This window comes from Eimeria maxima, genomic scaffold (genome assembly GCF_000499605.1).
Source record: "Eimeria maxima Weybridge genomic scaffold, Emw_scaff17, whole genome shotgun sequence".
Taxonomy (NCBI): domain Eukaryota; phylum Apicomplexa; class Conoidasida; order Eucoccidiorida; family Eimeriidae; genus Eimeria; species Eimeria maxima.
The window spans coordinates 96552-113453 of NW_013563582.1; the positions used below are offsets into that span (position 1 = coordinate 96552).

The following is a 16902-nucleotide window of genomic DNA, read 5'->3' on the forward strand; positions in this document are numbered from 1 at the left end:
TCACTGTTTGTCTTTTTTAGGCTCGGGGGGCCGCTTAAAGAGCCCAATTGACCGCTTTACACCTGGTGGAGAGGCTTTGGATGATTCTGGTGGTTGAGAATCTCCTAGCTGCTCCTCGTCGGTTCGCCGTGGTGCTCTGATTGCTCTCTTTGGTGCCGCCTCAGTTGGCTCCACATTCGTCCCTGTTTGAGTTGATTCTGAGGAAGTCGCACTTCCAACACGCATTACTCTGCGGCGTGACCCTTGCTGCTCCAAACCTGCCGGTCCCTCTGCCGATGCTGTGGGTGCGAGTGGAGAAGCAATTCTGGCAGTCCTCTTAGCTGGTCTTTCCGCATCGTCAGTCGAAGAGGGACTATCGGGTAATCCCAAAAGAGAAGCTCCTCTGACGGTTCTCCGGTTGTTAGAGGGGCTGCCAACACTATCGGAACTGAAACTGCTGTGGGATAGTAATGTGCGCGTCCCTAGCCGCCTTGCTTCTCCAGATGCATCGCTGGGCACGGGAGACAGGGAGATGCGCCTTGATTTTCCTTGTGCGCCATTTTCGGCCCCGTCACTTCCCGCAGACCCTATACCTACACTAATACGCCTTCGCCCTGATCCGTCACCTGAGCCTCTGTCGGTATCAAAACCAACTGGCGAAATGGTGCGGCCGTAGGTAGCAGTGGATTTCTGGGGTCCCACTGGTGATAGTGACTTGCGGCTAGGCTTACCGCCGGCTGCATCAAGATTGGAGAAGCTTGGGCGAAGAATACGTTTCCTCTCCTCTGCTAAACTGATGCGTCTTGACCCTACTATCACACGACTCTTCGAAAGCTCCTTAAGTGGTTTCCTACGCGTTTTAACTTTCCGCTGGCTGTCCTCAATGGCAGACTCCAGGTACTCCATTCGAGCCTTCGCCTCCGTCTGCCTCTCCGCCGCCTCGTCGAACGATCTCAGGATATCCTCAAGCTCTTCTCCGTCCGTCTTTTCTAGTTCCATCTGAACCCGTTCTGCCACGGAGCGGGCTGCACGGGCATTCATGATACTGGCGATTTCCTTGTCGATGTCCTTCCTGATACGAGAGTTCTCTGCCTCCGCCTCGTGTAAGATTTCTACCGCAAAGAAGAAATCCAGGATGTTGAATGAGACGTTGCCTCCTGCTGGCGAGGCAAAACGGTTGCGCAGCACCTCACTCAATTGCTGTAGCTCTGCCTCAAGTTCTTCGTTTTCTTTGCGCAATGCCGGCATGTCCGAGCTGCTAGCCGCTGCCATCCTCTCGCGGTACCACGCGTGAAGCCGGCGAAGCTGCATTTTAGGAATGTAACGCATGGACTGCACTGCTACGTACAGCTCCATGAGAGTGATCGGGCTATCATCATAAACGTCGTCGTCAACCAGCATATCTAAAAATTCCTCTTCTACTTCGTTGCATTGAGTTTCTGGATCTAGGGCACCGTCATCCTCTCCATCATCATCCTCAACGTAACACTCGTTAAAAAGTGAAGGTCTCATTGAATCGAATTCTTCCAAATCGAGTGGTTCCCGGTTGCTGGAGGCGCGATGTCTCATCCAGAAGCAGTAGCAGAATGCATAGCGAATGGTAAAATCCAACCAGTCACCAGGAATAGTAAACTGGCACCAGGAAATGACCAGCCTAGAGAGAGAATCGGTGAGGGCTGAGACAAAATACGTCCTGTTTTCGTAGTTGATCTTTCTGTAATCCGTCAGTTTCTTCTTCCGCTGAATCATCCTGCGAATGTGGAACACCCTCGACTTGGTTGCCGCCTCAAGCACCATCTCATTAGTGATATAGTTGTAGTATACCTTGGCATGTCCTCGAGTATATAATCTAGCGAGCGAACGCGTCACAAGGTTGAAGTACCGCCAAGGAGAGGGGAGTCTTGCCAGGTGTGGGCGCATGAGCACCATTCTCCCCGCCTCTACGAATAGGTTCCATAAAACGTACAAATGAAACAGCCCACACAGGACAATCGGCAGCGGCCCTAGCCAACTGAAAATTGGGAAGGAAAAGCTTCCTTGAATAATGATACAGTTAATGACATTGGTTAGCAGGCCCATAAATTCCACCCTATTTGTTAGATTGTGGCTCCGTCTGTCGTACGGTTCAATCAATAACTGGATGATTAAACACATGGTAACAATTAGGAGGTTGACTGAGTTCCGGAAAACCTCCTGGGTCCCTGATGCGCTCATGTGGAGTTGCAATGTTAGCAAGCAGGCACATGCTAGCTTTCGCGCCATTAGGAACATCTCCCATGCTCGGTATTGAAATTCATAACCATTGGAAAGGAAGCCATAACGAAACCTTGCCTCCAACTTGTCGGCGTTGTCGGTGTAGAGCATCCATACGCAAAAGACGATGACGCTGCCAATACCCCAGACCAAAATGCCGCTACTTCCAAGGATGGCCCCGGCCACGAACCATGGCTCCCTGAAAGAGCATTCTTGTTCGGGAAGGGCTGTCAAGAAGTACATGGCCGGTTCATCCTTGTATGATATGGAAACGCATCCCAGAAGCTGAGTGCACTCGATAACAAGGAATGGCAAGTTCCAAAACCAGATAACCATGAATGCTGGAACTAGGTCACCAAAGAAACGGAGGATCTTCTGTGAGCGAGTCGCCCCCGCAGGAGATATGTAATGAAACAATCCAAGGCACCGCATGTCTTGGATCTTCTCCACAGTGCGCATCGCCCAAATGTCACCTGCATGGACTTCTTGGGCATGACGCAGCACCAGCGAAACTCTCTGGATCTTGGAGTGCCTGTACAGCTTGTAGAGCATTAGCGCTATTCCACAAATCACCGTAGTAATGCACACATCTAGAATCGGCACAAGCATTTGGGCAAACCTCTGAAGAAACCAACATTTTTTGAAGTCCAGCGGGAAACCCAACTGGTCGAGAATGCAGAACACCTTGGGGTATTTTGTAAATATAAATATTGGATACGTAAAAACAGCCCTATACATCGGAGCCCACTCCACTAAAGCAGAGACACTATTTTCAGGGAAGAAGCCGAAAAGAAAGAACACAAACAAGTTAGACAACCAGATCCGGATCAATATTGGATGGATACATGCAGGATTTCGCACGGCAAGGCAACTGACTGCAGCTATGAGCCAAGCGATTACGCACAGTACAAGCCTCGACGCAATGAGGTAAACGACTTCAAACCATATTGGCTGGCACTTCGTACATACACCTCCATGGCTAGAGATGTCGTAACCCTTCTCACATGTGCTACAGAGGTATCCAGACCCTCCTTCGGCACAAGCATTTGACGGACCACCATGGCATCTATAGTCTACAGGGCATGGGTGAATGTCGGGAACCCGATCATACTGCGTGGTTTGGACGAAGGCGGTGCCACCGTTCTCGTCAGCAGCAGTACCTACGTCGAGAGCACCAGAAGTTCCATCCGAAGAATCCACTGTGAAAGGCAACCAATTAGGTCTCCACGGTTCATCGGCTTTAGTCTTGAAAGTGGCAAACCATCCCTTTTGTGGGTACGGGGTTGTATGATCCGCAATGGTAATATTCGTATAGCTAGGGTTTTCCTCAATTGCCTTGATAACACTTTGCTTGAAACCACCAACACAAACACCCCCAGTAATACATTCAACACAACTGAACATGCCCTCAGAGTCATCCGTCTCCACTGCGTAGCGCCCCACCTGGCAAAAGCACTGGCTCTTGCTCACTGCGCCAGGATACGTCTCGGCATCCTTCATACAGCGACCTGAGCATGGCGAGTTTTCTTGTAATTCCTTGTATGTGCCAGGTGGGCACTTGCTGCAAGTAAAGTACGAATCCGATGTTACGGCGGCGTCCGACGACCGCCCGTAGGCATATCCCGCGAGACACAGGCACTTCTCCACAGAATCTGCATTTACAGTAGACTGTGGGACGCTTGACCCCTCAATACACTGCTGTGGGGGCATATGAGTAGAATTTGTGGGTGGATCTTTCCAATGGCCCGGACAGAACATCCCCGTGTGGCAAGGCACACAGGTACCTAATTCTACTACCTTTTCCAGCTGTTCTCGAGTTTCTTCTTCCAGCCAAGGCAGTTGCCGCAGTTGTAACATCGATACCCCGCCGGGAGACATTGGCTCAATTTCTCCGTGCCTGCCTAGTTCACGAATCGATCTGGCATTGACGATGGTTTCAAGAGCTGCCGGTTCTAATTCAGCTGGTGGAGGAGTCTCTACAGTTTCAACAAGGTCCTCCGCATGCCCGATTTGTTCTGCTTGTTCCGGTTCTTCCTTTTGTATCGCCTGTTCTACATCCCCTGTGGTGCCGGGAAGCGCCATATACATCCCAGCTTGGCAAGTGCACTCGTATGCACTTGTACTCGCGGTGATGCTGGTAGTGAAAAACTGTGGGCACTCCGTGCACGCAATGTTTTCTGTGGCATTCTTGTAGAAGCCCAGTTTGCACTGTTCGCACATATGGCCCACGGGTTCTCGGCCGGGGACACATAGACAGTGCTCTCGAGAATAGGCCCCCGTGCTGAGGGTCACAGCGTAATCCTGGCACTCAAAGATGCTGGCATCCTTGTCTCCCGGACAATATGCATTCTGTGGGCACTCCACGTAGCGGAACCTCTGCCAGGTAAGCTCGTCCTTCACCCGGCCCACGACACACGCCACTCCCTTTCCTGGCTCTACCTACAGGCGCAGAGACATCCAATGGCCAAGCAAGCACCCTCATTGTGCCCACAAGAATATGTTCAGTTGGCAAGGGTTACCAGGTCCCTGAAGCTCTTGCAGATACAAGAGTGGCAGCATATGCATATCAATGATAGGCGTACTAATGGTATTAGCACAAATCAAGCGCTCCGCTCCGGAACATTATAAACTTTCGACTTACATCACTTCCATCCCATGTGTCATTCCAAGTTTCGACATCTGCGGCTGCGGCCGATCCGAACATGTACAGATGGCAGGGCCAGTAGGAGTAGAAGTAAATGCCGGTGTAGTTCATAACGCTGTTGGTGTGTGTTGGGAATCTGCCCTCCTTAGAAAAGGAAAAACTGGTACAGTAGACATTCTTTAAGCAAGCAGCTTGACATTCTGCAAAAGACAGCGCATACTGCATAGTGACGAATTCCGCCATATCATATTCTCGAACAGCGCTGACATCTTCCTTGCAAAACACGTTTATGGCAAGCAAGTCTTCTGCATAAAGAGATTCGTAAGCCTTTTCCACATCCTTGGCAAGCTCAGTAGCCTCCAGAAACGTGTTCTTGCTAGAGTCATCCGTGTCGCTCCCCTCCACCCGGTTGGATAGCGCTTGCAAGTTCTCCAGAGCACCGTATCCAGGAAGCGCAACGCAACTCGTTATGCTCGAAGATTTCGTAGATTTTGTCATGGAATTCGAGGGGCAAGGCAAGCATTCGACCTCTGCACCGTCCATGTGCTGGAAGTAGTTGACAGGACACGGCGTGCACGCTAGACTCAGATCCAGAGGATTCCTGCTGGCAACTTTACCATAGCCCTTCGGGCACCTGACGGGCACACATAAAGTCATGGCAACAATAACTCATCCAGACTGCAACTATAGGAACGAAAAAGAAATGGAAGCCTCTAACTCAACCCGTTCCATACTATCATAAAGTTGGAGAGTCTAAGGTCGTCATCATGCAGTGTTAATTCTTGCCACATACTTGCACTGAAATACACTCTCGGCCCCGACCCCAGCTGTTATAGAAAGATTTTGGCAGGCAATCATGCCCAGCTGGAAACCTGGACAGTAGAAGTCCTCCTTGCATGGTACGCAGCCACCCATTGACACCGCGTCAAAATAATATCCGCTGGCACACACTTCGCATTCTGACTGTTGAGTGGAGCCTCGCCTGCTTGAAAACATTGATGTGCCTGGTGCTGATGTTGCAAGGAGCTCGCTGCTCGCCACAACACTAAGAGCAGGTTGCGGACACTGTGTGCAACCTTGGTCCCCAATGAGTGGCTTGTACGTCAGAACGTCACAGGGAACACACTCATCGCCGTCTCGGTAGTACCCTGCTATGCAAACGCAGTCGCTAAACTTGGAACTCGCGGAAGATGATGTAGTTTGAAATGCAGGACACTGGACAGGTGGAGACAAATCCCCTTCACAGTAAGTCCCGACCTGACAGCTTTCACATCCGTTTTCCGTCAAGTAAAATCCAGGTTCGCTGCAAAACGGACGCAGCAAGGAGCATACAACCATGGAACAGATACAGCTGCCCTAGCTTTTCGGTGCAGGGAAAACAGAGAATCTCCTCACCACTGGCAATTAAGGTCTTCCAAGCTTGCAGCGCCCGTCTTCCCACTGTACATATGCTGAGGGCATCTCCCTGTGCATTTCGCGTCTGCTGCTATGGCTTTGTATGTTCCTATGAAAAAGCAAACACGGATGCCATGCCGCCCACAAGGAGGAAAAAACAGTTAAGAATATCGCTCCCCTGTCTCGCACGTTCTTAAGTGCAGGTGAAAAACTCACCTGCTGGGCAGGGCTGGCAATATCCTAGAAGCCCGATTTCGTAGCCTTCGATGCAGGTGCACTGCGATAAATTAGTCGAGCCAGTCTGCAAAGTCGTGCTGAAGGCCTTATGGTCCTGGCAACGCTGAAGTTCAGTTTCTTCATCACGAAACGTCCCTAACGGACATGGTTCGCACTTGTTTGAGGTTTCATTAAAATACTCTCCAGATTGGCATCCTGCTTCGAATTCAAATGACCATGTGTAGGATCCTAGCAAGTCACCACCTACAATCACCACCCTTGAAGTCACAGTTGCTGTAAGCGTGCCCTGGATTTCCCCAGTTTTCGAGTCAAGGGTAAACCCTATAGACTGCAGGGGGTCACCCGCCTCTGCATCCTCCTTGAAAAACTGGATCTCCTGTCCTGAATTAAAGCGAACCAAAAATTCCCTAGACAGACGGTGCTTCTGACAACGAATGAAACCACAGACGTCGCGACTTCACGAAAAATAGTTGAGCAAGATCCATAAGACACATCGACGCACCTGTAACTAAGGGCAAGAAACGATACCGAAGACCAGCCTGGAGCTTCTTGCTGAAGTCCGGGTAAGTAAAGTACACGTTGTCTATCAGCTGGCTCAGCGTGATATATGCAACTTCAGCCCGGCCAAGCTCTTGTTCTACGGACCACTGCTTAGATGTGAGGAGCAATACTTCATCAATGATACGAAGGCCGGTTATAAATTTCGTCACTCCCAAGGTGATCTGTCTGTAAAAGGAAATGCCCATGTTATCTATACTGAGGAAAGTGATGCGATCAGAGATAAGCTGCGGAAGCGAAAATGACACAACAGAAGTCGCATTGCCGTTCAGTTTGTATTCATTTGCGAAGGGCTGTACAAGGTATGAATCCGTCTCTATCTCACCTCTCCCACAACGAGCAGAGAATTCATGTTCTCTTGGGTCGAATACGGGGTTACAAACTCAGCGAGGCAAAATGGGCGGTTGACACCCTCTGTATTACGGAAATCAGACTTCTGCTTGCCGAAAACTGCGGTCCACTCCCTAGTAATCTTTCCACCGTGTGCAGTTTTATTCAGGTCATCTGGTAAAATCTTCAACCGGCCAATTATTCCTCCGACAGTATCTGCGATGAATATGGAAGTCTCCTTGCCATCAATGTTTGCGATTGCCTGAGAAGGAAGAAGAAAGAAGGAGCATTCAACAGGTGAATATCAGGTAAATGCCACTGCATACATGTGGGTACACGAAAACAGCTTCTGGAGCACAGCAGCTATACGAATGCACAGGGAATCTGAACAGTTCTGAATAGAATCCTGACCTGAATGCCCCCCGCAGATAGCAGTGTCGGATTTTTCGGTTCGTAGAAAACGACTTTAGATGGATCCTTCAAATTAAAGGAGGTTATCAAGTGACTATCAAAACTGGTTATGAAGACTTGGTCGCCCGCATGAGCCACATCAGCCGGATACGGCACGCCGTGGTTAATTAAATCCGGGCTGCGTTCCTCAGTGTCGGGGTAGAGAACCAACATGTGGGTAGCTCCTAACACAAGGATCGCCTGATCCTTCGTCGTGTCACACGCCAGTACGTTGCGTAGTTGCTAGGCACGCAAATGGGCAACACACAACGAGAGCAACCTCCAGCTTTAGGTCAATAGCGGCAGAATTTCACAAGTACTCGGGAGCCCGAGCTGAATCGGCATCACACCTCATAAACATCTACCGCAAACGTGATTTTGTTCTTACCGGAAATTCCACAAAGTTTTCCTTTGGTGACGAATTAACCTGGAGTGTTGAGTACTCCTTCTTCGTTCGCGGCACGCCAACGACCACCTTGGCGGTCCACAGGCCTGTACCATCTGGCAGCCAAACCTGCGGGAATTTCCGCACCTGTTGCTTGAGCGAATTTCTCGTTCCTGTGAGGCAGGGCAGTACAAATGTCCTCTGTGTATCATACATATCCATCCCTGACTTCTGAAAGTAGGAAGTGACTTCTACCGTCCCCGCATCAAAGACCAAAGAGGCAGTTTTATTCTCAATGCAGATTTTGTGCCACCCCTGCTCCTGTGCGGCACCCATCCTGCATAGCCATCAAGCACAATGAACAGGAATATGCGTGCAGCTTAGTATGCACGGCACCTGCACCTCTCGAACACCGCGAGAGGTGCAAGGCGAACCCCAGCAGTGACACAGCCGGCCTGACATAGGCAAGGGAATGCTAGAATTAATTGTCAATACACAACGACAAGCAAAATCTCTCTAGAGAAACTTTATTGGGTTCGTGTTAGCCTACAACTGCACCTAAGTGAGAGAGAACATTAGCCAATGCCCAAAACTGATACGTTGGGCAAACTACTGAAATTTCCAAAGACCGCTTCATGCCGGCACATTCAGAAGAGCCATGCAGGCTCGGACTTACTGAAGAACCATTCGGCTTTCGGAGACAGAAACTGGAGTGACGCTTATGTCGCTTTGGAGCTTAATCCTACTGACTATTTCGGAGCATTCGCTCATATCCCGATTAAGTCCAAGTGCCACCTCGTATGTATCAGTTGCGTTTATAACTCCACTAATGACAACGGTGTCTTCGTGCCCCATAACCACGTTATGGACGCCTTGTTGGAAGCCTGAGCCAGTGGATAAGAACATATCCACTTGGGCCAAAATACAACAGCGGAACCAAAATACGCTTCGCAAATCGGATTAAAATGTCGGGGGGCACAGAAGCACTCCTTCAATGGTTAGTGAGTGGGCTATGGCATCTGCTGGAGAAGCCGACCTGTCTGGGAAAAGAGCGATATAAAAAACCACTTCCTGGATTCCGGATCAAGGGAGGTACGGTCGTCTGATGACGAAATTACAAACTGATCAGGCTGATCAGAGGCGGGTACCTCAGTAAGAGAGGAATTATCTGTTTCTATTAGGCTTCTCCTAACGCTGATAAGGTCATCAGCCGATATGAAGCTTGGAGCTACTTTAGACCGTGAGATAGATGTTGCTCTCGATGCGACGGCATCTCCAAACGACCAGCACGCTGCGTATTGCTTTCCCACAGAAACTGTCACTGAGAAATACTGCTCCGTGCCTGCTGCGTTTACAGCATCAGGAAACGTCGTCACCCCTCCGCTCACATCGATGGCTGCAAACATGAACAGCCAGTGCTAGAAAGCAAAATAGTCACTCAGCAGAACGTCACGGAAGTTCACTTCCTAATACAAAGCCCTTTATGACATGGTAAAAAGCACCTTTCTGAGGAACCCTCGCAAATACTCACAATTTGAGCATATTTCGGCCTCTTGATCAGCAGTCGTAGTGTCTTCACGAGGTATATACTGGAAATACCTTAAGAGGTTCCGAGTTGACAAGTTAGTACCGCGGACTATAAGGTATTCGCCGTACTCTTCAGAAGCTGCGAGAGCGGCGAAAATAGCAGATGCGCTAAAGACAAGTTGTGCATTAAGAAGGACTAGCCAAAAGAGCGATTCAAGGTGTGTTACAGCCTATACATAACGGACTGCAATGCCGTACCAATTAGCTCGACGCCTTCTTTCGAGGGCCCACGCGTCTCTAGTAAACCAGCAAGCACTAACTTGCTTCCAGACGAGTCGCAGTCCTGTTCCGTTGACGGGCAGTAGCATATTTTCATGTATCCCTGGACTGTCGTCTTAATGCGCATTCCCCATGAAGTCCAGGTCATTTCCGTATCCCCTGAAGCGCTGTCCTCTAAAACAGAAAATGACTCAACTGTTCCCAAACTGTTCAAAGTGCGGTTCGTTTCCTTCATGACAAGGTCAGGATCCATATTCTGGGTCCCAGGGTCCCCGCAAAGATCCGTCGGACCTCGGATACTGATAGCATCATCTGTGTTGAGACTTGGACCTATCAACTGGACGGTAAAGTAGCTGCCAACCACCACACGCGGTGCAATGAAGGTGGGACCTGAAGCGGTAAATAGACACCTTAAATAAAATATGCTGAAACAGCATGAACTGCAGAAGAGCTTGAAAACTGACGCACTTGTCTCGGCAGGGATAGACCAAAGTGAAAAAAGAAGTACAATCAGGTAAGTAGAACTCCATAGGGCTCTTTCACATCCAAACGTACCTGCCACGCCAAAACGGCCGAGTTGCACAGTAAATTCACTTGCATCTAAGCATTCGCCTCCAGGGCACCAGCAGAAAAGTCCTTGAGATATCGTAAAGGGAGCATAAACATCGGCGAACACCGCCAGAGCCCGGTCATCAGAGACACTGCCGACAAACCTGCGCATCTGCAGCTTCCCATCACTTTGGCAAGTGAAGCGGCTGTTGGTGAGAGGATCGAGAGCTGGTGAAAGCATAATAACTGGATCATCGTTCAAGTTGACCCCTTCGATATTCAGATCGAATCGAACGCCTGCTCGGTAACGTGGGATAACATCCTGCTGCAGCGGTTTTGGTCCTGCGACAAGCAAAGCGCTTCACAAGAAAAATAGCATGCTCCATTGTAGCTGCCCCATCTGGGCACAGATACAGTAATCAGGTACAGTAATTGCCAACACTATATACTATTCAAAGGATAATCTTCCCTGTTGCTCACCGGACAACTCCCAGGCTTGGACGAGAACTTGAAACCGATCAGCAGTGTCGCAGCCCAGCACGTTTCCATCGCAGAAGCACACAGCATACTTATCACCTGCCAAAGCTGCACTGTTCAATTCATCGGCGATGACGCACACGTCATTCCAGATGAGGATGCTGCCAATCTCACTGTTCTTGACGGCCGTAGGAGGTCCGGTGGCCGGTGTACAACCGAGTACGGCGGGCGAAGAGTAATCGTCCGCTTGCTGCCTGCATGAAAAGTTGTTGAAAATGTCGCTGCCTTTATAGGCATAGGCTCGAATACGATACTTTGCAGCCTCCTCATCACCAATAATGCTGTTCATAGGTACTTCAACGGAGAACTTCTTGCCAACTACAATTGGCAAAATAGATTGGTGTAGAAGAGGGCCTGCAATGTGAAGTAGTGTTAGGGACCACAAAAACAAGCAAAATAGTAAATACCGGACGCCTCTATTCCAGCTGGGATGCGGGTAGGGGTCACAAGGAGATCTACATATTCTGGGAGAGGGCCGGTCCTAGAGCCCTCCACGAATATAAGGTTCCTACCTTGAATGGTGAAAGCTCCTAGCGTCACACCCGTGGTGGCACCGTCTTGCCTCCAGCACAAGTTGTGCGTTCCTGCCCCGAGATCCACAACGTCGTGGAACATAAAGGCAGATTCGCGCGTCTCATAGACAATGGGGTATTTCGAGTCCGTTGATATGATTTGTTCTCCGACTCTAGTGTCGCTAATGTAGTAGCCCCCAGATAGTAGTACTGTTCCAGCAACGCCGCATTCTTCCTGCATTAAAATTCAATTAATAACGTTGGAGCAGGTGGTACGACAAGTTGGTACAGTAGAACATCCTATAACCGTTTTCTCATGGTCCGGGCAACTTACTTTCTGCGAGTAAACTTGGCTCTTCGCCCATTGTTCTCTGGTTGTCTCAGAGTCCATTGCAATGTACCGCAGCGTCACTGTGCAAATGGATCCTGAACGACAGGTAAATTCGGTATCTTGCTTGACAGGTCCGTTAACGAAGACTTGGCCAACTTTCACGGCGTAATTTGATGCATCTTCGCAGTAGGTTGGAACCTCGGATGGGCTTCCGAACGGATCCGAAAGGCCCGCCACCTTATCATGACAAATGCACACGGAAAGCGGGCCTTTACCCTCGTCAAAGGGCGCCCAAGCAGCCTGGCCATGGGTAATTGGTGAAAATCCGTGCAAGTTCCAGGATGCGTCTGCTTGACCCGTAATGCAGCTATCCCCTTCCTTTAGAAGCAAGTAGAACATGTCGTCGAAATCCCCCGACAAAGACAGGCGAATGTCCAAGGTTGCAAACAGCTCCAAGTGGGGTGCATGGGAAGTTGGCCCTTTAACCGACAACTCCCCTATGCGCCATCCATAGTCTTGCAAAGTAGTGCACTCGCGCTCACTACAGCCGCACATCACTAGCGAGCCGATTTCCATTACTGCACAAGACACTCAACTTGGCACCCACTTCAGATGAAGAAATCACCTACTGGGTGGGCTATCTGGCGAAGATGCAAACCATTTCCCAGGTTGTGTGTGTGGAAATATAAAGGAAAAGCGCTAACCTGGCAACCTTCCCGGAAAGGAAACCGTTATTTCCTTCTCGCCGACAGTGTCTGTGACCATGAGTCCACCGTTTGGAACAAAGCTCCACTCAATTCCATCGGCGCCGCAGCCCCCGTCGAGCACTGCGACACTTGTGCCGTCGGAAAGGTTTTGGGCTTTAAGATGTTGAACTGTGCACTTCTGCCCGACGTAACAAGAAGCGTTTTGATTTGGGAAAACACCTGAGGAGCAAAGGGTAGACGAGCAAGGTAGGTATGGATTAGTCGTCCGGCAAGCATACATTTCCAAGATTTATATGAAAAAATTGGCTCCGGCGTGCGATGCAAAGAAGGCTATTACCTGCAATCGACACAGTGCCGAACTTTGCTGAGTAATCACTGACGGAGTCAACAGGCAGCTTTGCATCTTCCACCGCCTTCCAGCACAGCTCGAGGCCACTTTCCATTTGGCTCGCTGAAAGTTCCAAACGGTTGGTCCATCGGAACATAACTGACGTTGAGCTGCCGTCGACACTCTCTGAAGCCTGGTTCAGGCCCACTTCATCCGTTCCAGCATTACCACAATGCGACAACAAGGCTACTTTGTCTTCGGTTCGCCAATTCACGACATCGATTGTGACCTCGCAGAACCCTCCGACCAGACAGAGAAACGTGTAGTCCATCTTCCATGGGCCTAGTAATATGACAACAACATAGAGGCTGCAACACGGTTGCTGGCTGAATCTTTACTCTGCGAACGCGTCTCCATGCCTCGCATGGTAAAGTATCGTTCGCACAGCGGATGGAAAGTTACACACCTGCAGGCACTAGAGAGGCTATCGCCACGTACGGAACGGGGCGGGTGTCGGCAGTATCTTGGGGGAGGCTTGAATCGTAGTATTGGAGAGTGGCCGGATCAGGAGACGACAAGGTTTCTGCCGGAAAGTCCTGAAAGCTAACTGAACATAAGTTGGCTTGTTTGTCCACAACACATGGAAGCGAATTGTCCCCTCGTGTTATCTTCAGCTTTCTCGCCGCGTCTTGCTGCTTCAGTGGGCTGCTGACGGTGAACGGCAGCTCAATGCGCTGCACTAAAGATACACGGAATTCAGTATTCCACACGTCTGCGAGACAGCACAAGACCCATCAATCTAGCATACGAGTAAGTTAGGCAAAAACCTTGAGATCCAGCCTAGGTGAAAGGGGAACGCCGACATGCCCTGCCCAAAAGCCTTACCTGATATAGTCAGCTGTCCAATGTTCACCAGACGATCCGGTGTGCACGTTGTTGAGTCCGTACAGTAGCATACCATCTTGTGCACCTGCTGCATGCCCGCTAAAGCCCGCTCGCGGCTCACTAGAGACGTGAATCCATACATGTGATCTTCAAATGGAGTACTTGAGTCCCCGCCACCAGCCTTTGCTCCGGTTAGTCGGAGTGACATCCTGCCACCGTCTGGGAGACCGTCATCCGCCGTGTCGTCTGGAAAAAAACACATTACTCGCTGGAGTGGAAGATGGGAATGAGTGCTGCACATACGCTACTAGTTTCCCAGCGACGTTCACGAGGTTACGGGGATTTACCTGCACAATCACTCCGGATAAGGAGCTGCGGCAGGAACGACGCAAATTCGGTCACTGGGATATCCTTGATGCTCATGAGGCAGGTAGTGTCGTAAGTACATTCGTGCGACACCCCTGAGGCAGGGGCCCGGAACTGCAACCTTGAAAGTTCTAAGTCAAAATCTTCTGAGTTGGCGCACGATGAGTTGTTGTAACACCAGCACAAAGACAGTTCACGCACGCTTGTTTCTACCTCCTGCAGAACAAGCTGAATTAGCTCCATAGTCCCAAAGGTAATTTGAAGTCCAGTTCCTCCTGCGTATCAGCACAAGTCAGCTGGGAGCTCTCACCTAGCCATCGGACAGTCACACGTCGCCCTAGTCGTGTATATAGGTGAGTGAATATATGGTTTCGTACCTTTCACTGCCTCTACTGATCTCACAGTTAGTGAAAGTGCAACGCTTGATGCTGATGGCCCGCAAGTTCCTTTGTCCTTAAGATAGAGCTGCTGCAAAGGGAGCGGCAAGTCGACTTGTGAACTCTGTTCCCCTGCCAAGCCAAGAACGTCGACGCGTACGATCGGTGGCAAGCCAACATACGTGGTATTTGCACTGGCCTTAGGGTCAATGAAGACCAAGGTGCCTAGGAACGAACTATTCCACAAAGGAATGCTATCTGTCGATATGTTTCCATGTTGGGTCCAGCAAATGGCCAGGGAAACGCCAACAAGACCTGCGGCTTCCAAGGAGCTGACAGCAACGCTTATCTCAAGCTCATCACCATTGACTACTCCGAGGTTTGTCGGTAATAGGTAAACAGGGGAGGTACACGCAGGCGAAGTGCTAGTCAGCTTGGAGATATATACGAGCGAATCCCTGTCCATGCTCGCGGGAAGGCTTATTTTGCATTCTCCGTTTGCGTCCCTTATGCAAATCACTTGCAGTTGCTTCATGGCTGAGAAAAGTTAACAGAAAGCATACACGGCATGTTCACTAAAACTGCCCTGCTACACTTTGTTGTGGGCATGCTTTGCTTAACTGTCAGCAATTCCAGGCGCACAAACAAATGCCATGGAGACGGCAGCAGCGTAAGGGACCTTCAAGACTTACTCTGAATCTGCAAAGAACCGACGTGTTCGACAAAGTCGGTCACGTTGCAGTCAGGCGTTGAGTGTTCGTCACACCAGCACAATTCGTAAGTTGCAAGCTCTGGCTCCTTGGGGTCAACCGGCGAGGAAAACGCATAGGTTGTTTCGCTCAAATGGCTGAATTTTCCTGCACACACCCCGGGATACTAACCATGCAGCACAGCCCAATCAGATTGTGACATACTTAGCAAGCGAAATTAGACGAGAGCGAGAATTGCACACATATGCGACTCTCTGCGCAGTTGGAAGTCCGACCTTCTCCCGGGAGCTCCAGAGCAACCGCAGCTTCATATCCACAAAAGCCTTTGAAAGCTCTTATGAGCAAAACGTCTTCGTCCAGGAGGGAGCCCTTTGTGATGACGTCGATGCCACAAACAGAACCAGAGGTACAGAAGGCATTCACTTCGCTGACTCCTGTGAAGGGGCAGATAACAAAAAGCTAATTATCGTGGATGTTGTTGATTTGGAGAGATGGCCTTGAGGGCGATTCCTGGTATGTCAGGCACACGGCAACTCTAAGATGCACGATATAAAAGATGGACTACGCACTGATGCTTACCGTAGCCCAACGCCTTGCCAATTTCAAGGGTAAAGTCTTCCAGCCTGTCTGTGGGAGTCCTCAAGGAGTTCCAGCATATTGCCAGACTGTCGTCCACAGGCAGCGGGGAAATGACAGTCATGCTGTCTACTGAGAAAACTTTATCATCCTGTTGTAACCATGATACCACGCCGTCCTCCTCACGTATCCGCTGCTTCCCCCTGCCTGCCATGGAAGTGCTTCTGCGTCTCGTTTGCAGTGAGTTGAGCTCTGCAAAGCTTGACTGTCCAGCCCACGCTGCAATCAGACACAAACGCCAGCAGTGACCTGCTAGACTGGATTTAGTACTACATTCACGTGAGCTAACTTAAGAAGCAGCAGTGGTGTGACGCTTCAATTGTACTCGCGAGGAGCTCCGCCTATGATGGTGTGATGGATATGCCTTACCCCCTCCAAGGGTGGAGGAAGTGTATTCTTTGGGGTATTCTGTCACGATGCCAATGCCGGGACCCTCTGAACTCTGAAATTACACAGGAAGTCTTCGACACAATATTTATTCAGCTCGCCATATTCTTTTCGCCACTGTGGGAAAAAATGCTGTGCGTTGTCTCACCCCGCAAGACTTCACAAATGCCACACGTCCCTTTTCGTGACTCATCGCCGCCAGTTTCATCCCCACTACTACGAATGCGCAAGGCTGGCCGAGTCTGCAACGGACTGTCGGCAACGGCGTTTCGACGATTGGGCCTGCAATGCAGCAGAGGTGGACTAGAAATCGAAACTCTATGCGGCGCAGATTCCAGACGGCGTCGGAACAATGAAGAACGGGTAGGCCAACAAAGCTGTATCTGAATCCACTAGCTACTATAGACTGGCGGTAGCCTCTTTGTACTAGCCGCATTGCAGAGGGATGCATAAACCGACAGTTGGTTTTGAATGGCCAGGGGTTAGGGGGGAAAGGGGAGGGAAAGGGGGAGGGGGGGGAAGCCGGCAGGCGCCGGGGGG

The 16902-nt window shown here is 50.2% G+C and overlaps 1 protein-coding gene across 1 annotated transcript; it reads right to left on the reverse strand.

Annotated features, from left to right (window-relative positions):
* EMWEY_00003430 (hypothetical protein) lies at positions 1–16570 on the reverse strand (the record flags this gene model as incomplete). The annotated part of the gene is made up of 28 exons (XM_013477746.1): positions 1–4671; positions 4874–5510; positions 5670–6179; positions 6272–6380; positions 6488–6889; positions 7011–7293; positions 7392–7658; positions 7808–8089; positions 8235–8568; positions 8908–9142; positions 9268–9627; positions 9763–9897; positions 10017–10427; positions 10593–10928; positions 11067–11477; positions 11636–11870; positions 11970–12544; positions 12671–12892; positions 13011–13343; positions 13468–13773; positions 13887–14132; positions 14234–14527; positions 14630–15166; positions 15322–15486; positions 15615–15773; positions 15919–16194; positions 16345–16417; positions 16511–16570. The coding sequence occupies 28 exons, from the start codon at positions 16568–16570 to the stop codon at positions 1–3; spliced, it is 12864 nt and encodes a 4287-aa protein (XP_013333200.1).
* Between the last annotated feature and the right edge of the window lie 332 nt (positions 16571–16902).